This window comes from Barbatula barbatula, assembly GCF_947034865.1.
Source record: "Barbatula barbatula genome assembly, chromosome: 8".
Lineage (NCBI taxonomy): Eukaryota > Metazoa > Chordata > Actinopteri > Cypriniformes > Nemacheilidae > Barbatula > Barbatula barbatula.
The window spans coordinates 7,711,601-7,733,614 of NC_136771.1; the positions used below are offsets into that span (position 1 = coordinate 7,711,601).

General features: G+C 37.4%; 1 protein-coding gene across 1 annotated transcript; it reads left to right on the forward strand.

Annotated features, from left to right (window-relative positions):
• The first annotated feature begins 2,884 nt into the window (after positions 1 to 2,884).
• dtx4b (deltex 4, E3 ubiquitin ligase b) lies at positions 2,885 to 20,731 on the forward strand. The gene is made up of 9 exons (XM_079461886.1): positions 2,885 to 3,194; positions 3,371 to 3,585; positions 10,679 to 11,711; positions 14,648 to 14,709; positions 14,820 to 14,981; positions 16,652 to 16,713; positions 17,244 to 17,564; positions 17,832 to 17,921; positions 18,362 to 20,731. The coding sequence occupies exons 2-9, from the start codon at positions 3,378 to 3,380 to the stop codon at positions 18,584 to 18,586; spliced, it is 2,163 nt and encodes a 720-aa protein (XP_079318012.1). The 5' UTR covers positions 2,885 to 3,194; positions 3,371 to 3,377; the 3' UTR covers positions 18,587 to 20,731.
• Positions 20,732 to 22,014: the final 1,283 nt, after the last annotated feature.

Consider the following 22,014-nt stretch of genomic DNA (forward strand, 5'->3'; position numbering starts at 1 on the left):
ACACAGCTTAAATGCCCATAGGACGAAAAGAGATAAATCCATTAACTCAAGTAGTCTTTGTGATTTATATTTGGAAAAAAACACACCTATGTGAAATATACTGTGCTCATAACCACCTTCATGCAAATGCAGCGGCAATTCAATTGCACCGATTTCATCTGCGATAAAAAGCGCTTTTTTATTAAAGTATAACAAGATGCTATACAGTTTGCATTCAAAAACATACATTTTAAGAGGGGTTTAGACAAGAAAAAATTATAAAAAATAATACATCAAACCAAACAACAAGGAATACAAAAAAGAAAGAAAAATTTATCCATATTAATAAATTAAAAACAAGAAAGATAATTTATATTATCGGATAAGTCTTACAAAATTATTATTTGCTCTTGACAGCATTTTTTTATAATGTCCCAAATAATTCTTAAATACTATAAACAGGGTGATTAAAAACTGATTAACATTAACAATAACATTCTTAGCTAACAAATTTAAGTTATTAATATTAATTAAAAAAAATTTCCATATACATTTTTTTATAACCGACATGTTAAATTCAAACACATTTTATTCATTTAATCACAATTATTGCACTTTGTCCAGGAATGAAAGAAAAATATGCTCTGAAAGAAAATATGGTCTGTGCTTTCTGGAAATTAGTTACAGAATTTACACAATATAGGAACTCTCCAGAAGGATTTACCACATTAAAAAAAAATGTACGCGATCTATTCCATTTTGACAGAACGATCCAGCCATCAAGAACCCAGCAGACAGCTCGTTGGACACCTCTTCGGTGTGGATCTCCCCGGGGTCCCTCTCAAGGGTCAAGGCTGTCGGGGTACCTCTTCAAGGTTGATGTACCCTCGAAGGGTCAATGCTGCTGGTTTCCCCACACAAGGGTGGATGCCGCTGGATTCCCCTCCGGGGTCGATGCCGTCTCGATCCACACCAGAGTCTGTTCCTGTCTGTGGCCCTCCTTTGTGTGTTCCTGGGCCTCTCATGTTTGTTCCAGTCTGTGGGCCCCCCAGTGGATGTTCCTGGGCGCGGGCTTTCCGGCTATGTTCCTGTCTGTGGCCCTCCTTAGTGTGTTCCTGTTCCCGGGCCTTGAGTGTGTTCCTTTCTGCGGGCCCGCCAGGAGATGCTCCTGGGTAGGGGCCTACCGGCTTATGTTCTTGTCTGCGGCCCACCTGTGGGTGTTCCTGTCTCTGGGCCGCTAGTATGTTCCTGTATGCGGGCCCCCCAGGGGATGATCCTGGGTGTGGGCCTTCTGGTCAATGTCCCTGTACTGTATGTGGCCCACCTGTGTGTGTTCCTGTTTTGGACTTTTAGTTATTTGTTCTTGTCGTGTTCCCCTTAGGTCGCCAGGTGGCCTCTCTAGGGGGAGGGGTACTGTCACGATCTCGCCTTTCTAGTAGTTACTTCTCTTTCTGGCCAACAGAATCATAACAGCCCCATTTCTTGTGTTTTGTTTTGGAACATTGCTCGTGCCATGCGCTTTACAGTCCTGCCACTTAGTCCCCCCCCCATTGTTTCCTTATTCATTATGCCATAATCAGTTCACGCCCTTTACCTGTTGCCCTCGTTATGTCTCTCCTATTAAATGCCCTTGTGTTTGCTGTCCTGTGCTGGATCATTTTTCTTCATCCCCGTCTTGTCCTGTTGCCCCGGTCTGTCTTTAAGTTAAGTGTTTGTTATGTTTTATTTGGTTAAAGTGTATTGTTCTTGTTTTCCCCCTTGAGGGATTTTGAGTTTTGTTCTGTCTTTGTCAAATAAAATGTTTTTGTTTGAGAGCTGTCTGAAATAGGTTTCTGTTTCATGACACTCTTTTTTTATGTTGGTTTGTTTTGTGTCTTTTTTTGTTTTTCTTGTTGATGCATGTGGATTTCGTTATACAATGCGATATGGCATTGTAGATGCATTTTCGTGACAATAAAGCATTATAATAAAAAAGTGTCCGTCTTTCCTGCGCTGTTTTCACTCCTCCCCTTACTGCAGCCGCCTACTCTCATTTTCAACAAGCCTATTTATATACAGTAGATCAACAATATGGTACTGGAAATGTAAATGTCAGTGGCTCGATAGTGGTTATTTTGAGTTTACTGTTCTTCTGTATTTAGTGTTCTGTACTCAACATAATTGAGCTCATGCACTTAAAAGTTTTGAGGTGAGAAGTTTCCACAAATGTGTTGAGTTAACTTATCAGGGTTTACAGGATTTTTCCAGTTCTAGCAAATACAGGTCGACTAAAAGCATTTAAATAACCTCGTTTGGAGAGTGGACATTGACACTGAACATGTATAGACTTCCAATTTACCAAATCCATTGTTTGTGCCATTTCTTCAGCTTTCAAACCAATGCTTTTTTTGCTGTGGACCAAAATATGGATTTCAATGGTGGATTCACCAATCCCTGCGTTTCAACTTTTAGAACTTTGGCCAATGATATGCTTAATAATGTTGGAATGTGAAGTGCATCCAGGTTCATGACAACAAAATAAGATATATTCAAATATTTGTCCCGTACAGCAATGTCTGCATTTACATACGTATAAAAACACTTCTTTTTATTATTTTTTCCTAAAAAGAATTTTAAAGTCATAATAAAATGCTTGACGTTACACGAAAACTATATACCCGAGAAAATTATCATTTAAGCACAGGCTTTTATAAGCTCAACATCTATGTTTAACTAATTAAATGCTGTGGCAATGTGTAACGTAAACGGTATTCCCCTAATTTGGCAAAGGGGCATAAAAATGTTATTTATTCCTAAATGTAGTATTTGCCTAATCCTCCAACTGATTTTCACTACGCATACATCATCGTTTTTGTTCACCATTCAAACGACACGAAAACACATGACCAAACCAACAGGTTTTGTCGTCTTTTGTGGGGGGTGTTGCGTGTATTCAGTTCGGAGCGATGCGAGCCAAAGCACGAGCGCTTCACTACAAACTCGTTTACAGTATGTATTCATGACTTTGGATAAATCATACATCGTTTCGCAACAAACAGTTAAGCAGAAAGGGAAGGAGTATACGCCGAACCTGCAAACGCAGATGTTTATAATAAGGAAGAATAATTTCCGACAGATCAATCGTCGAGACAACGGAGTTGTCGGGGAGTAATGGATGTGATACGGAGATTGACCTGATGCTGGGATTTCTCGCGTTAACTCTCCTTTAAATAAACGTGAGTACATACATGTGGTTTACATACTTTGGTCTGGTTGATTAGTACGAGTTAAGTTTGTAAGCTTGTAATAATAGTTTACCGCAGCTACCAGCACAAGGGTGGTGTTCACAAATCCGTTCGCAAAAGTCCGATGGCGGTTGTGAAGAGAAGTAACTAATCTTATTTACTTTTAGGGACGCGATGTTACCGGCCTCTGCCGTGGTCGTCTGGGAATGGCTCAACGAGCACGGTCGTTGGCGGCCCTACAGCCCGGCTGTCTCTCACCACATAGAGGAGGTGATACGAAGCGATCCCCGCGGCGGCAGCGTCGTCCTAGGCCGAGCCGACAACCGCCTGTCCCCGTACATCATCGATCGACAGTCCATGCATCAGTTCAGACAAGACACGGGTAAGATGATATTAGATCAGTGCCTTTACACACGATTAAACAAGTCCAAAGTATGTGTGAGGTCTTCTCATTCCATCCATATAGAAGTATACAAAAACAAATGTTTATTAAGTCTGCAGTACAACTAACAAACAACATGTGAGGGGCAAATGTGTTTTTTTGAAGTGCAAAAGCAAGTGTTTTGTCAATGTATTTTGAGAACGTATGTTAACATGCATTCAATAATGAATCGTAGGGCACAGGCCCTCATTACTTTTTCTTCCACTTGCGAGTCAATGCACTTTACAAACGTCCCTTGCTGAAACCACTACTCCTACAGTGCAACAATACTAGGGAAGGTAAACATTTACGTATACAAATATTTAAGTTTCTTCAACATTATTAACATAAACTTTATTAACATATTTGCACATCTGCATTCATTGCACGATGATAACAATGAATAATTAACCTACATTTTTTCAGGAATTTACATATTACAATAGGCCTATTTCAAGAAACCAGTCGTTTTATGGCTCCAACTAATAATTAAAAAACAATATGTTCTGGTTCAACAGCCAAGTCCAAACAAAGCTGGTTAATTTTTTTAACAAACTGTACTGCATTCAACTGTACTGCCTATAATATCACAGGTTTATCTTCTTTTCACATTGGTCTACCTTCTTTTAAATTAGAAAAACAGAAATATTACTTATTGGACCAATATAAACCGAATATTTCAGATTATAACCTGCAAATTGAAGGCTGTACTGTTACTCCAACAAATGCAGTAAAAATCTAGCATTATATTAGACAGTAACCTGTCATTTCGAAATCAGATCTCAAATGTCACAAAAACAGCCTTTTCCCACCTTAGAAATGTTGCCAAATTAAGAAAAATATTCTATTCGTTACTGATGCATTTGTGACCTCAAGACTTGACTACTGTAATGCATCATCGATAAACAAACTACAGTTAGTTAAGAATGCAGCTGTCAGAGTTCTAACCAGGTCCAGAAAATACAATCACATAACCCCAATGTTATCAACCCTTCACAGGCTACCCATTATGTATCGTATTGACTTTAAAGTTGAATTACTTATAAAACCTTCTACCTACATAACAAAGCTTCTATCAGACTACAACCCATCACCCTCTCTAAGATCTCAAAACTCCAGACTTTTGATAACACCTAGAATAACTAAATCCACCAAAGGGGGTTGAGATTTCTCATACGAAGCACCTAAACTCTGGAATAGCCTTCCCAACTCTATTCCAGGGTCAGACACACTCGCTCACTAAATCTAGAATAAAGACACATCTTTTCAGCCAAGCAAAATATGCTAAATAAACCACCGGGATACTGCATATATTAGATATTATTTACTAGAATAATTTAAATTGTTATATAAACACCATGTACTGTGTTTTACCTTTTTTTAGTATTTCTCATTTTCTCCTGTAAAGCTGCTTTGGAACAATGCACATTGTGAAAAGCGCTACATAAATAAAAATGAATTGGTTATCTCAGCCATAGGTACTGGCAACTTTAATTGTAATGTCCTTAACTAGAACCAGTAAACTAAATATTAATTTCATTTCTGAAAGTACAGACAACATGTTTTTCTAAGCAACCATGCAATTTTACAGACTTGACAAAGGTTTGTCTGACTGGCTGAGGATGCAAAACTTTATTTATCAAGTCTTACCTCCCTAAAACTCATCATCTCTCCTCTCTGCTTCCATTTCCCTGCTTTGCAGAAGCAAATTCTTATGTCCATCTACAGGGGCTATTGACTAAAAATACCATAATTGATATTTAGGAACTTTAGTTTCGTCATGTTTTCATAGCCTAACTCAGTCGCGTGTCTTCATCCTTGCGCGCCTGCGTGAGCACTGTGCACCTGCGTGCTGCAGTTGTTGCAAGTAAAACAGACAGATGTGCGGGCTGCGGGGACAGGGATTTCTGCGCGAAAGTACGTCGCCCCTTTTTTTTACCGACCCGTTAAAATGAGCAATTAAGCAGTGAATTAGTCTTCTGCTTGGATGTAGATAATTGTTTTGCCCCAATTTTCATTTTAAATGATAACACTGACAAATATACAGAATTGTTTATTTATACTGGGGCATATGCCATGGAAGCAAGCTTTTTGAAAGGGGGGCGTTCAGGTGTTCTGTGGGGGCGTTTGCAAGTTGACACCAAATAGTCAAGGCAAGACAAGATTAAACATTTACCTGCAAAAGATTACGATCTGCATCAGGAGCTAGTGTGCAAACTGTGGTTTTAAAAGGGTGGTGCAACGGTGTGTTCTGAACTTCTTTACAGTGTTAAATGTGCTGTCTTCTCATGCTTGACATGGTCAACTTTTTAAAAAAAGGAGTTTGAAGTATAGCGTAGTATTTCTCTGCTCGATACACTCCCCCAGTGTTGGTACAGGCTTCGGAAAGTTTTCTAATTTGAAACTGATAGATGGAGCGGCAGTCCCAGCATTAAAAGACTCTGGACATGAATCGCACGCGGTTCTTGGCAATGCGTCCCCACAAGCGTTGCATGCTTTCGGAAATAATCGTACAGCTGTGTCTTTTATAAATGTGATCAAACTAAAGATATTTGAAGGGTGCAATACTATTCTGTAAGAAGTCAAGATTAACATGAGATATACAAAAACTGTCTTAGTTAGGTTCGCTTTAATGTGAATGATTTTGACCTTACACGCACACACCACGTTATCACCACTGCACGGTGCGCGCACAATGCTCTTGACGTGCACCCAAAATTCACCCCGGTGGTTTGATGTCATATGCGCAGTGTGGCAAACACACCAAAAAACCTTGATGTCACGTGAGAGATCTGTAATGTTACCTTGACGTCAGCTGACTGTAGGGGCAGATATAACTTAAAAATGAGAGTGTAAACATGTGAAACAAATAGGCTGCTACAAATTTCTTCATTTGCTGTGGGTAATATCTGTACCTTTCATTGCACAATATAAAGCAGTTGAGTTTGCATGAACAGAATTATTTTGCATTAAATTCTTATCTGTAAGCCTAGAAAAATATTTTATATGTATCATATAATAAGTGTTTATTCTTGTAAGAAGATTGTGTTGTTTTCATTGCCTAATTATGAACACAAATGATTAATGACAAATTGACTTTCAGTGACATGCTTTTTATTTATCTTTATTGTTATTTCTAGAGACAAAACAAATATACATTTAATGAGATTACCGATTGCCCCAATTCAGTGACATGCATTTTTAATTATATTATAATAACAAACAATTTAATAGTATTATGAAGACGTTTAGTCCTTATTTGTGTGGGGGACAGTAAGAGACCTGGAAAATAGATAGGGTGACGCTGGCCCAAAAAATGTTGAGAACCACTGCCCTAAAAGATTTGTTCACTCCGAAAAAAGGAACATCTGTTAACATTTATTAACCTTTCATTTTGTTATGATGGTTTATTTGGTTTTATGTAGCAGTATTGAATAATGAACTCGCCACTCATTTGTTGTTTTCATGCATATTGTTGGAGCCTTCAAGCTTGAAAGGGATGAAGAACCATCATAAAAGTGGTCCGTACTTCTGAAGCCATAAGATAGTTTTGTGTGGTGAAAAGACCACACAAATATCTATGAATAATGACGTCAATTTAGTCTGTTTTAGATGTTGTCACACTTCAGATTACGTTCGAATACTTAAAATAGGGCACACATGGTTTATAGATTCTTTTTTATCGTGTTTTTGCTTTTTGAACCTAGAAATATCCGGCTGGCATTGAAATTGTATGGAAAAGAGCATTCAGGGCAGTAGTCAAAATTTTACCTGCATTGATGCATGTGATAAAGCATTTGACAAGACGCAATTTTCAAAAAGACCAACAATAGATACTGTTCAATTCTGCGTGTTCCCTCAGAATCAAAACCATGATGTTTTTGCTGTTAATGCAGTGTTTTACTAGGTAAGTTACAGAAACACAAAAGTGGGATGACAATAGCAAAGCATCAAAATAAAACCTTTTATGGATGTATTTGGCGGTGTCTGTCAGAAGCACAAAGTCAACACTGAATCATGGATGCTGCATAAAATCCATGCCACTTATTGTCAAGCTTTCCATGAAATTACATATATTTGTCCTAAATGTACATTTCAACATCACACCTGACTGCAATATACATTAATCTTCTTGGTAAGAAAGAATGGGAGAAACATTCTATAAAACATTTTATAAATTAACGCCAAATGGATTATTGTGCTCAATCCGACAACGCCAACACAATTGTTGCAAAGAACATATTGCCTGGTATGTAAAGTAAGGCTTTAAAATGCACGAAATTAAGTTTAAACTCATCTATTTTTCATTAAGAGTTGACATTGAACTTGGGCATGTGGATAATGTGCTTCCAGTGTGTGGTACTTGTGATTTGTTGACATTTTATGTTCGATGGAAAAAGTTATAGGTTGGAAAGGACATTCTAGTAATAATAGGAGTTTTATGTATGGGTGAACAAATTCTTTAAGGGAAAATTGTATTACTAGAACGTTGTGTGTGACTTTAAGGTTATAGGAATGTTTGTAAAATTTGTCAAGACTTGCCCTGAGAACCTGCACAGTAACTTTGACAAAAACACAATTCTACCCAGGCACGCTTCCAAGTAAAAGAACGAAACTAGATGGATAGAGGAGGAAGGGAAAGGGGAGTGGTTGTGATTGTGCAACAGGCTGTGTGAAGTTTCACCCATTCGGGCCCCTGGGAGGCTGTCAGTCGCTCTGCTTTCCATTGCACACACAAACATGCACAGGGCTGGATTGTGTTTCTCCTTATCCTGTGACTCTCACATATTTAGGCGGAAAAGTAGAGGGAATGTCCAGATTTGGTGAACTGCTTCAGGCTGACTGTGTCGTGAATTGTTTCTGTTGGTATCACCCTCCAGCAAAGATAAACACCACTATCTGCTCGGATTTCTGCTCTCATAATGTTCACTTCTGCAATGCACTGTATTAATTGTCTGAAGTCATATGGTATGATTCTTTAGACACTTTTATGCTATAAAGAAACTTTAGATGTTTTATTTATTTTCTATGGAATGACAATTATTAGAATGAACCTACAAGGACGTCATTTATAAAATAAATTATGTTTCATTATTGGGATATATCTTTGAGCATAACAATAGGGATTTGTGAGAGAAAACCAATGAATATTTGAACTTTGCTATACGACAAATAACCGCTCAATTCAAATATAGTGACACACCAACAACTAGTTGCTAAAAAAGGGCAAAAATTGGGGCTTAAAAATATTAGTTTTTGTTTACATAATATATTCCTTTGTACTAATTAATTTGGTATTTATAAACACATACATGCATATATTTAAGAATAATATGAAATATAAAACAAATGTTTATATAATTTAAATTATTGGTAAATAGTAATACATGTTTATATATAATTTAAATTATTGGTAAATATGAATAAATACTCTCTGAATATTTCTAAAAATATATGTATATGTATGTATATGTTTTTTATTTATAATTTGGGATTAAACGCCTAGAAGAAATATTGGGTGATCTTGGTGTCTATTTTATGATTTTAGTATTTTGAAATGTATCAAAATTAATAAAGAATAGGAAGTGTATTTAGTTTAAAATAGAAAAAGTATAGAAAAAAAAAGGAACGTCAAAAGAGGCAAATAGTCAGTGACAATAGAACAGATGGACAGTCCCTTTACACCTGCTGTAGTTCTTTGGGCTGCTGCAGAGGTCCTGGGATCCTTAACCCTGTGTCAGAGTTTATGATCTTCTGAGGCGTAACCTTTTATGACCACACATATTTGCACAAGCGTGCAAACTGAAATGCAGCCAATATGACTGGCATGTGAACATGGACATGACAATCTGTTGTAGTGGCTGCAGTGTGGAGAGTAGACACAGTGTTGTTTAGTTTAATGTGGACTTTTATATTGACCTGTAATTTAAGTAACCAGAATCAATACTAAAAGAGTGCGGAAACTAATACGGTTATAGAAAAGTGACCCATTTTATATCAAAGGATTGAGGGAAATTAACCGCATGTTATTGAAGATCTCGAGAACTAACTTGTTTCAAAAGAATAGAAAACATGGAGCGTTGTTATCTATTCATTCATTTACAAAAGAGCACAGCCCTGATTGTTATTTCATTCAGATAGAACAAATTGGTAGGAGATAATTGTGTATTTGGCATAGAGCTGGTAAAGTGAGTCAAGAAACAATTGAATATAGATTTTAGTTTCTCTCCACCCTACTTTTTGGAACACCCATGTTGAAAGTTATAAAGGCTATGAAAGTTTCATAATGTAGAAATTGTATTATCGCCATCCAACTTTAGTATTTTACGTTTTATTTTATACTTTATATACGGAATTTTTGTACTATAATATGCCATCCTTAGAATAAGAATGTCTTGGAAATAAGAATTGTGCTCTACAAAACACTTTCTAACTTTTAAAGACATGGTGCATGGTCTGTTGTTTGTTTGTGATCATTAGATCTTTGGATTATGTTTATTCATGTGTGCATTTATTTCACATACTTCTGTGGCTTTAGCTGAGTGAGTGTTGCTTGTTTCACCCGCTTACTGTTGAAAAATGCTTCCCCAAATTCCATCAGATCCCGACCTGGACGCAACCAATTCGGTCCCATGGGAAAAGTGTAAACTCCATTTCTAGTCTAATGAATAGGTTTCAGTTCATAGTGTAACAATAGGCATTCAGTGGCTATAACAGCAAACAGTGCGAGTTGAATCTTTTGAGCACAGGGTGTAATTATTAAACCTGTAATACCGGTAGAGTCGCTTTGATATCCAGTGTTGCTCTGATACTTACATTTTAAAATTAGAAAGTTGGATTAGGGCTACTCTTTGTCAAATAAATGCTCATAATACTATATTTTCTGTGGAAGATAATGAGTCTCAAAATAATACTTTGACATTAGAGTGCATGACTTCTTTTCTTATAATAACTTGTTTGAAATGTCTCTGCAATTATGCAATTATGTTTATGTATTATGTAGTAATTGTGTGTCCTCATTACAGTGCAATAATCCTTTTGTTTAATCCCTCAGGTACAATAAGACCAGTGCGGCGGAGTTTCTATGACCCCACCTCAGCACCAAGCAAGGGTTTGATATGGGAGTGGGAAAATGACGCAGGTTCCTGGATAATGTATGACATGGAGGTGAGCATCGCCTTGCAAGCGGCACATGACCGGCAGCAACAATCTTTGGACCTGACGTCGTTGGGCTTTTGCTACCTTGTGGACTTCCAGGCCATGACCCAGTTTAACATGCAAACGCAACGGAACCGGCGCATCCAGAGACGCTCTGACATGGTTTATCCAATTGTCTATGGCCCATTGCCCAAATCTTCAGAGGCCTGGAGCATAACCGGAAGGACGATGAGAGTTTCTTCAGGTGGGGGGTCAACAGGGGCCCTTCTTGGGATAGGTGTTTCTGGTTCAACCCTGATCAGAAAAGGAAGTGCGGTTTACCCTAGTGGGACGCTTTCAGTATCATCTCTTGCTCCTCTTGGACTACCATGTGCCTGCAAGCAGTGCCTTCTGGTAATGAGCATAAAGACCAATGCCACAGCGTCGCAGACACTAGGACGCAAACCTCACGCGGCAAAAGCAAACCATCCAAAATCCAGCTTTGCGACACTTCCAAAAAACTCAAAATCTTTGTCTGTTTTAAACTCTCACTCCCATACTATACCAGATGGTTTGTCCCTTAGTTGTTTGCCTTCTGAAAAACCCAAGAACTCATGTGATTTTGCTCGTTCGCTATCCCATCTCACTTCGGACACTGCTACTCTCTCAATATCATCTAGCTGCTCATCGCCTCCACCTTTAGCCCCTTCAACCAAACCGCATCTTTCATCTGCCCAAAACAAGTCTTCAGCAACAGTGGTGCCAACTGCCGTGCTCGTCAATGTCGCATCAAGTACTACACCGTCCACAACTTCTTCAACAACGTTACCCCAACAACGGTCAGCTGCCTGTGCTGCCCCCCTGCCACCTCGTGCCAGTCTGGCAGGGCTTAGTCGGCCTGCTTTGCAGAGAATCGCAATGGCACAGTCACAAGCACTTGTCGCCTCTGGGTGAGAAGAGCTATTTCCTTTTTTTCCTTTAAGTTGCCCCAGTTGTTGAAAAGTTTTTGAATTCCAAATTAACCCTCCTATCATGTCTCTCATCATCTGAATAGAGTATTCAAGTTTCCCAATAAAAACAATATTAGTCATTACTAATTTAAAGTTGGTCTGTAGGTTTTTCAGGGTGTTTTAAAAAAAAATCATACATACAGATTAAGATTCTATTCTGCACAGCAATACCATTTATGTTCCAGATATCGTTACCTTCTGTACAATGAAGATAATATGGTCAATGTAAAGATTTTGCTCGGCGATACATTGTTTATTGGATATTATTAAAATTGTTAAAAGATGTCATGGCATGAATATTGAATATTAAAATTAAGATGAATGCCCCAAAGACAAGTAATATGGAAATAGTTTGGTGTTCAAAAAAACTAATGCTAAACAAAATACCATCATTTGTAGAGACGATCGCTACGCTCTACCAATATATGTACCATAACCAATGTAAGATAACCAAAATCTTAAATGATTTCTAACAGCCTTTTCATGTTAACTAATAAAAAAAGTAATATGATAAAGTAAATATAAGTGATATAAAGTAAGTTTTGACTACCTGATGACGTGATGAATGTTTTTGCACTAAACAGTTTTTATTCAACTTCTATTCAAACTATGCTTTTTTAAAATAAAAAACATATTTTCTATATTCTGCAGCAAGAGAAAATATTAAGATATATTGAGTATTATCAAAGTTAAGTCCTTTCTATAGGATGTCAGAATGTTATCAGCCACATTTGTGTGCATTCCCTTTTTCTCTCTTTGCGTGGGATTGTGTTTCTCACGTTTCTTACACGGCTAAATCACCACAGTCTGCTCTGTTTGACCATCTGGGGCCAGAACGCCCCCTCTCCCCTCATGTCTATAGACGTTTCAGTGTTTTTTCCCTGGGCTCGCAGTGGTAGTTTTGCGTTCACACAGGGTTTCTGCAGCAACCTTTGTTAACATGACAAGGGGCCTTCTGCATTAGCAACACAATGGTGCTCCTCTGAAGCGATTGCCCTAGTCGAGTGTGTGTCTGGATGTCTGTTAGAGAGGGGTCGAGATAATGAACAAAAGTATTTTATTCAATTTCTGTTGTAATGATTTTGTCCCTGTCTGACAGACATTAGACAATTTTTTGTGGAGTTGTGTGTAGCAGTGGTTTGGAGCACTGCTTATATACCTTTTTCAAAAGTGGGGTTGGTTACCCCACTTTAAGACTCATTAAACTATATATACTGACAGTATGTATATGCATAACAACATAATGCTATGGCCATCAATTTTTTAAAGATATCGTATCAAGTTGGAAGTTTCATTCACATTTTAATTAAAAAAAGGATTTATCCCATGTTAAATAAGAGCCTCTTTTGTGAAGAACAGCTTGGAATTTATATAAATATTCAAAATATTGAGAATATTTATTGCTGTTAGTACATATTAAAACCGTATGTTAGTGTATTGATAAATGATTTTTTACCTCCTAGATTCCGAAGCAATTGGCAAATGAGACATTCCAAAACAGCTGTAGTCTATAAAGTGTTGTGACATGCATGTGTGCTTTCAAGTGCACAACAGCATATTAAATGGTTTGTCTGGAGCTTTATAATAGAACATTGTGTCTTTGACTTAAAGCCATCTGGGGACAGAGAGCAACAGTTGCTGGGCAAGTGTGTTATAGAAAGCATACACTTTCCCAGTTGTATTTGTAAGATCAAGGGTCAGTTGAGGTCAAAAGCTTCACCAGCCATCTACCCGACCATATTAAATACCCTCACACGCTCTTGCCATTTAAATGAAAAGCTGAAAAATAAGCAGAGAAATAGAAACATTTAAAATGATAGATATGATTGGACAAAATGCATTAGGAACTGTTGTGTCGTGTCATTTCATCACAACCAGTGGCTGTTCTACATTGAATTGCACCCTGGGCGAGACCACCTTTGAGCGCCCCCTCCCCCGAAAAATTTATAAATAAAAATAAAACACACACACAAATTTATGACAAACCGTCATATTTTTTTCTAACAACATAAGTGAAAGAGAAAATTATATTTCTCAATTGCACAAATCCGTTTTTTTTGTGCACCTTATGGCTTTGACCTTTTCCTGTCCATCTCTGTTTATTTGGCACTTGACAATCAACAGATTTCTTATTCCCCCCAACTCACGAAACGAGTCATGGCCATAATCGTTTATATTACTTATTTATATTACGCGAATCGGACCGCAAGTAGGTCATCGCGTCTTTGCATTGACTTAACACGTAAATCACTTGCGCTTAACGCTTCATACACGTTCGGTGTGTACACCTCCCCTGCGTGCGCCCCTCTACTCTTCACACACGGCACCTTCTCAGCATGCAGGAGCGCCAATTTGCCAATTCCCCACACAATGAATGAATGATAGATAATAGAAAACCGCTTCGCGGCGGCCCAGAGTTTTTATTTTTTTACTGCTCGTGCCGGTGCCGCCCCCCATGTGACATGATTAAATGCCGCCCCGGGCGACTGCCCGGTTCGCCCGTGCCTAAAACCGCTACTGATAACAACCCGCATCCACTTCAGCATATTTTATTCAGTTTTTACTTTTGTGTTAGAAACATCATCTGTTAAAGGGATAGTTCACCCAAAAATGAAAATTCTGTCATAATTTACTCACCTTCAGATTGTTCCAGACTAGCAAACATTAATTTTGTTCAGCTGAACACAAAGAAAGATATTTGGAAGTATGTCAATAACCAAACAGATCTCATCCACTGTCGACTCCCATAGTATTTTACTATGGCAGTAAATGGGGAATGAGATCTGTTTCATGTAAAAATCCACATGAGAAAATGACTGTTATTGAACATGATCTGGTGGTAAAATTAATCATATTGTTAATTTTCTTTATTTTAGGGTACCGACAGTCCCAGTGAAAAACCTTAATGACTCCAGTACTGTTCTTCCTGCTTTAGCTGGTAGGAAAATATAAGACATTCTTACTGCATTAGTATCTGTCAAATGAATTTGTTATATAAAAACAAGGGACGAACTGAAAATTCATATGGAGCACTTTTATATGTTACAGGCATTACTGGCATTCTGATGAGTGCAGCTGGACTACCTGTGTGCTTGACTCGACCACCTAAAGTAGTTCTACATCCCCCACCTGTCAGCAAGAGCAACATCAAACCAATTCCTGGCGTTGGACACTGTTGTCGCAAGACCACTAAGAAACAAGCCCACAAAGGTAAGAATCTTTGAGGACATGCATTTAAAAGCATTTTTAATGTGTAGGGGAAGTACAGTTAAGGCCTCTAGACATCTAGAAATGAAGATCAGGAGTCACAAGGATGTCATGATCGTGGGGTGAGACACGGACAGAGGACCCAAGCGCAGACAGTGAGTAAGGGGTTAACAGATAATTTAATAAATAATAAAACAAAGACCCACGTGGGGTTAACATAACAAAACATGGAAACATGACTGGACTAAGACTAACTACACTTAAACAAGACTAAAATAAACTTTAAAGATGAACATCAAAACTAGACTAGACTAACAAGACACAGGAACTCACCACACAAACCACAATGCACCAGCACAAGACAGAAGACACAAGGGCATTAAGTAAGGGAATAATCAAGATGGGGACAGGTGAGGGGCATGAACTAATTAACAAGCAATAACGAGGAAACGAGAGGATGGGAACAGAGACGAGACCGGAGAGAGTCTATGGAAGGCCATAACTGCCTCTCTCCACACAAAACATGAGATTCTGTCATGATCCTGCCACTAAACCAAGAGAAACATGACATGATGCGGCAGAATCATGACAGATCAAATAAATTAAAGATAATTGTACATAAAATTTGCAAAGTCAAGATTCAGCTTTAGTGCTCAGTTTACCATTTCAAAAAGCAATAATTTTCTTACAAGAAATAGGTATCGGTTATTTAGAGTTCAGACAAAGTTTTTTCTGTATACCTATATAAATTTTTGGTATGCAGGATAGTCCCTAGGTTTAGGTCGAAGATGATCTCATCATCTAAAATCAGAATGTAATAATCACTCTTCATATATACCAAAACCAATGCTTTTCTGGTTACAATTGCAACATTTTTAAGCGCCAGTCTGGATGCACTAACCAAGCAAGGACAGAAAAAAGTCTCATTCAAGTCGAAGCTGCTACAGAGAGAGGTGACTTCTTTTCCCTCGTTCCCAAAACCGTAGATATATTTGAAGGTTCATCTTGTTCAGAGGGGACAAACGGTAATAGGATTTTGATTCAAAACAACTAATTTGGTGCAACACAGAATGTAACAGAATCCAGTAGATGGCACTAGCCTGCTGTATTTCCAATTCAATGGTGCCTTGACATGAATTTTAAAATATGAGAGCTGCAGAAATAGGAAAGTGATATGGTTTGAAATTCATATGAAATGAGAATAGTTTTTGTCAAAGGTTTTACTCAGATTGTAACAGAATGTTTTTTGGAACTGAATATATCTGTTTTCAAATTTGTAGGTAAATCTATTTATATGATCTAGGGTAGAGATCCAGAACACTGTTTTAAGGTCTTTTTAATTTGAAAAATATAGTTTTTAAGGTCTTTTTATTTAAAAAAATATAGAAGTGTTTGTACCAACATTATACTAGTATATAAAAGGGATTTAATGTATATACTGTGTAAAAGTGATACAACCAGCGAGGGGCCACAATTTGCGATATTATGGTTAAATATTTTTCTGATTAAAACATATGACTAATCTCTTCTTTGTAAATCAGTGGTTCTCAACAAGGGGGCCAGCAGATTTGCTAGGGGGTCTTAACGAGATAAACAAGACATTTCTTAATATTTGGATAATAATAAGGGTTTATTGTATTAACTTAATTAACATAGCTGATGTGTTTTTTTAGGAAGAACGCCAGAGGAGGTGGTGAAGAAATACTTGCAAAAGGTCAGGAATCCTCCAGAAGAAGTAAGATATTCTTAGTATTTTTACAAAATTGGTTTAACATCATACCTAAAAACTTGCTCGACTGTAACCCTGAACTGATGACGTACTCGAGGGTGTGGGGGCAGAAAAGTTCAGCATTGCATATGAACAACAACAAGTGTTGGGCTAGCGATTCTACTAGCACCTCCTGTTGTCTTAAGCGTAGACGTTTTCGATGGCAGTGGTGTTGTGGAAAGTAACTTTCAGTTGCATTTCTGCAGGAATGCGAACCGTGCAATTGAAAAGAGATATGAGTTTACACCACGTTTTTCTTAAATAGTAAAAAACCAACACAAATGGTTAGCATTTAGCTAAACTGTGCACATTTGTGGAAAAAAATTATATATAGGCATGTGGTTTGCATAACTTGACATGCCATGATTACATAAGATTTCATAAGAAAAATAAAGTTGTAACAATTTTTTTTAGAATTATTGTTCTAATTCCAAAACAGTTGTAAACATGTAAACAAAATTGAATGTTTTATTTAAGCATTCTTTATCTTCTGTCAGGATTGCACTATATGCATGGAAGCTTTGGGGGGACCATCGGGATATAAGGGTCCGGGTGTGACGAGTGGTTCACGTACAGATTCAATAGGAAAACTGACACAGTGTGGGCATCTGTATCATCTGCACTGCATGGTTGCCATGTATAACAACGGCAACAAAGATGGCAGCCTGCAGTGTCCCACGTGCAAGACAATATACGGAGTAAAAACAGGAAACCAGCCACCCGGTAAAATGGAGTACCATATCATCCCTCACTCGCTGCCAGGACACCCGGGCTGCGAAACCATTCGCATCATCTACAACATACCTTCCGGCATACAGGTATGGCTAATCCATGTAGAGCATTAGGTTATCTAAGCCCTTAAAATCAACTGAATTTAAGTATTTGTTGATGTGATGTGAGCAGCTTTTTTAATGCATCATACTTGCTGTTCTTGCCCATTCATGCATAAGATTTATAGATGAGTGCCTCTATAGTATGTTCACTTGAATCATTCTTAAAAGACTGCATAATTTAGTCAGTCTGCATCATTTTCTCAAAGCACATTTATTGATTATTTGCGTATATATTTTTTCTTCTTTTTTTAGGGTCCAGGCCATCCAGACCCAGGGAAGCCTTTCACTGCAAGAGGATTTCCCCGTCATTGCTATCTCCCAGATAATGAAAAAGGGCGCAAGGCAAGTCCTACAAAACTATGTATTGATTCACTTGGTTTTGTTTTACATAATTCAATAACAGTTTAAAAAAAGATTTTTGTAGAACAGATTTCTACAAAGTCATCTTAAATAATTTTGAAAATCCAAAATTTTTTGTTAAAAATCCTTAAAAAGTACACAATTGCCAATGGGTCTAATTAGAACTATGAAGAAATGTGAAGTATTAAATTAACTCTCAAAGCCACTTCGTGATAAATTTGTTGAAATGTACAAGGCTTGAAATGGAAACTATGTAGAAGCTATTGCATTGAATCATCTGTAAATCAGTCATTCTGAAATGAAAACGGCTTTAAATGAAATGGGACAGCTTTAAATACATATAGACCAAAAAAGTAATCGTGGAAAATCTGGAACCTGGCAAAAGTGTTTCTAATGATGTCCACTTGTTTCAATGTTCTCAGGTGTTAAGGATGTTGTTGGTGGGGTGGGATCGAAGACTAATCTTCTCAGTTGGCACCTCTAGCACAACAGGAGAATCAGACACTGTCATCTGGAATGAGATCCATCACAAAACAGAATTTGGATCCAATCTTACTGGACATGGCTATCCAGACCCTGGCTATCTTGACAACATACTGGAGGAGTTGAAGGCCCAGGGCATCACTGAAGAGGAGGAAAAACAATAGTGAGGAGGAGACAAAAATAAAAACAATGCGATTCAGGAAGCCTGTGGATGGTAGACGTTCTGGATCCTGTTGAAATGGGGGTGTTTTCTGCATAGTATTTTGTAATTAAGCAAGAAATCCTCTGTACTCTTCGCATGTGTTTGAGTAACAACTAAGATAATACTGTTTGGTTAAGGCAATTTGTACGTATGAGAGGAAAGAAATTCACCCGTGGGAGATGGCAGAATGCGAGGTGGAAGAGACTCGATAGGTGGAAAATGAGGATGTGAAGTGATCAAGAAAGTGGTTTGCAAAGGAGAGGTTTTATTTGTTCAGGTATGTTGTTGTATGAGATTGTTTGAGTTGAGTGAATCAAATGCAAGCGTGAGTGTATATACACAAAAACAAACAGGATTTCTTTTCCCAAAGAATTCCCAAGCTGTTCACTAGAACTGAGAGCTTTGCACACTGAATGTTGTGTTATGATTAGTAGTATTATGCAACATTTTTCTGTGTATAAAAACTTGGGTTTTAGAACTTATATTTTTGTATGTTTGTGGATAAAATTCAGAAATCTCTGGAAGTAAATGTATAATCATGATTATCTTGATTTAAAGATAACAGTTTATGCTGTTTACACGCAGCATGAGATTGTTTCTCCTAAGGTTTGTGAGCTCTTTACGCGAACCCACGAAGGAAATAATACAAGTAGAAGAACAAGTGATGCTGTTTAAAATGTCCCATATAACGGTACAAAAACTAAAAGGTGCTTATAGGAATGAAGTGCTTCTACGCTAGAAGGTTAAGGTACATTTTTAACAATGAAGATGCATTAACAGTGCTTTTGGATAGTCGTATCATTGAACTAGATTGCACGTTTCTTAGTAATACCTCAGCCTTTTTGTATATAGCAAGTCCAGAATGAGTCCGGTCACCAAACTAACCCCTCAGAACCTTTAAAGTTAGAAAATCGTTGGAGGTAGCAAAACTGCTTAGTTTTCACATTTCAGACATTGTACATATTCTCAGCTTTTTGAAAGTTCTCATGCTAAAGAATTAAAGTGATAGTTCACCCAAAAAAATATAAATTCTGTCATCATTTACTCACCTTCTTGTCATTTCAAAGTTGTATGACTTTCTCTCGCAGAACAATAAAGCTGTTTTGAAGAATGTAACTGGCCCCCATTCATTTGCATTGGTTTTGTGTCTATACAATAGAAATTAATGGGGGCCCTTCTTCAAAATATATTTTCGTGTAAATGATGCCAGAATTTGTATTTATCACTGAGGAAAAGGGTGGGAGAGCAAGCACTTAATAGATGAATACTAGTTTAATAATAAGTGAGAGAGAGTTACAATATGTTGCATGAAATGAATTCACTGCCAATTCATTTATTCCAGAAAAGATTTTGCGTACAAAACAAATGGTATTAGACGCTCTTAACTCCAAATGTCAACCGTTTGTTTTGTCGACTTTCTGTTTTATAATTAGCCACTTCTAGTGAATTCTAGAACATGCCATTGTTTGGCATGCGTGTGTGTTTGTGTACACGTGTATGCTTGCTTTTGTGATCTGAAGGTTTCCATTGGTGCATTGTAATCATTTCTATGTAAATCAAGCGCCATTCCGTCAGAAGTGTACTTGTCCACCCTTAAACTACGTCATTGAGAGCTTTCTTCTGCTTCAAGGGAAAATTGGATTCATGCATAAGCATGCAGTTGTGCTTTATTAAATATGAGTGTATGCTATGCATCCACCAGTTTAGGTACAGTTTGTTATTGATCTGCATCATTTTCTTCATATTTTGTATTTCTTTTTATATTGATTTAAAAAAAAGATTTTCTTAGTTTACTATATTTTAGAGTGTTTCTGATTTAGAATTGTTATGCATAAATGTATGTCTAAACTGTTTTAGTTAATTTTTGTTTACCAATATAATAAATGCCATCTTTGTTTTTATGAATTTTTCAATGGCTCTAAAGAAGTTCTTTAAGGTTTATTTTCAAACTGCATTATATAAAATGTCCTATAAACTTCTGATACCATGCAACCTCTGTTTGTAAGATCTGGTTTTAAATCTTATCAGGCCATGTTGAGGAGCTAGGAGTTAAAACAATAAATTAAATAAATTCATCAAGCAATGCCATCATGTTAATACCATTTCTAAAAAACATTTTCACCATGTTGTATTTTGTTATTTTCATAAATATTTCAGCGCTCTTCATTGACAAGTGCACATATAACGTTGCCACACGAGCGCGATTTGTGAACAGTAGCCTCATATTATGACAGCCTATGATGCGCTGTTTGCTGTTGCGGAAGAAATTGAAGAATGCATGAACGAGCAGATATTTGAGATGTCCAAAATAAAAGTAACCGGAGGAGCAAGACATTTAATACCTATAATAGAGCTGGATTATTTCAAATTAATTCACAAGAACGAATGAAAGGCTAATGCTCTTGTTGAGTTTTATTTTAAATTATATTTACATTACATTAACAGAACCAACTGTTGTCTTCTGCAGTCTACAGCATTTCACAAAGCTCACGAAGACAGATATGTTAGGGACGTTATTCGGGGTAAAATAATAGAATGGGATGAAATAATGGAGTAAATTAATAGAGAATAAGATGCAGTTTACATGTTTTTGTCTACTGGACGAGTTAAAACTCTATAGCCTATTATAATTAAAAGAAACAAACTTGAATATCTCGTTATATAGATTATCTAACAACGTGTTTAATCATTTCATACTGTATACCCAAACGAAAAGAGATGGTTTAGAATTTATTTGCAGTTGTGGCGAAATGGTTAGAGACACTCGCATAGTCTATGCCAGTGCATAGACCATAGATTGTACATTCGATTCCCAGTCTGGCAGGCCTGATTCCTAGGATAAGTTTAATCACCTATGGCATAGGTTCCAGCCTGTCTGAATTCCTATGCTGACCAGCTGGCCTCCATTTTTTCACAGATCATCAACAGATCACTGGAGCTGTGCTTCAAATGCTCCACCATTATTCCCATCCCAAAGAAATCCAAAATCACAGGACTTAATGATTACAGACCCGTTGCCTTAACATCTGTGGCTATGAAGTCATTTGAAAGAGTTGTTTTGGCTTACCTGAAAGACATCACAAGATCTTTACTGGACCCCCTGCAGTTTTTTGCTTACTGAGCAAACAGGTCAAGCAGGTGCAACTGGCCCCATGTCTCTTAATGTCCACCAGCAGGCATTGTTAACACCGTTCTGAACATGAGGAAGGTTGGCCAATAATCCAGTTGCCTACAACTCTGATCTTTAGACCTTTTTGGAAGCTCAATTGTTTATTTTGGGCTATTATCATATTTTGTCTTTGAATGTAATCCTATGAATAATTGCTCTTAGACCAGGCTTTCATTCAACTAACTACTTTGTACAATTGTCCAATTCACTTTGATTGTTAC

Coding starts and splice junctions, on each gene's coding strand:
- dtx4b (XM_079461886.1), top strand. CDS start 3,378: ATGTTACCGGCCTCTGCCGTGGTCGTCTGGGAATGGCTCAACGAGCAC. Junction 14,982..16,651: donor TAAGAAACAAGCCCACAAAG/GTAAGAATCTTT, acceptor GTGTTTTTTTAG/GAAGAACGCCAGAGGAGGTG. Junction 17,922..18,361: donor ATAATGAAAAAGGGCGCAAG/GCAAGTCCTACA, acceptor CAATGTTCTCAG/GTGTTAAGGATGTTGTTGGT.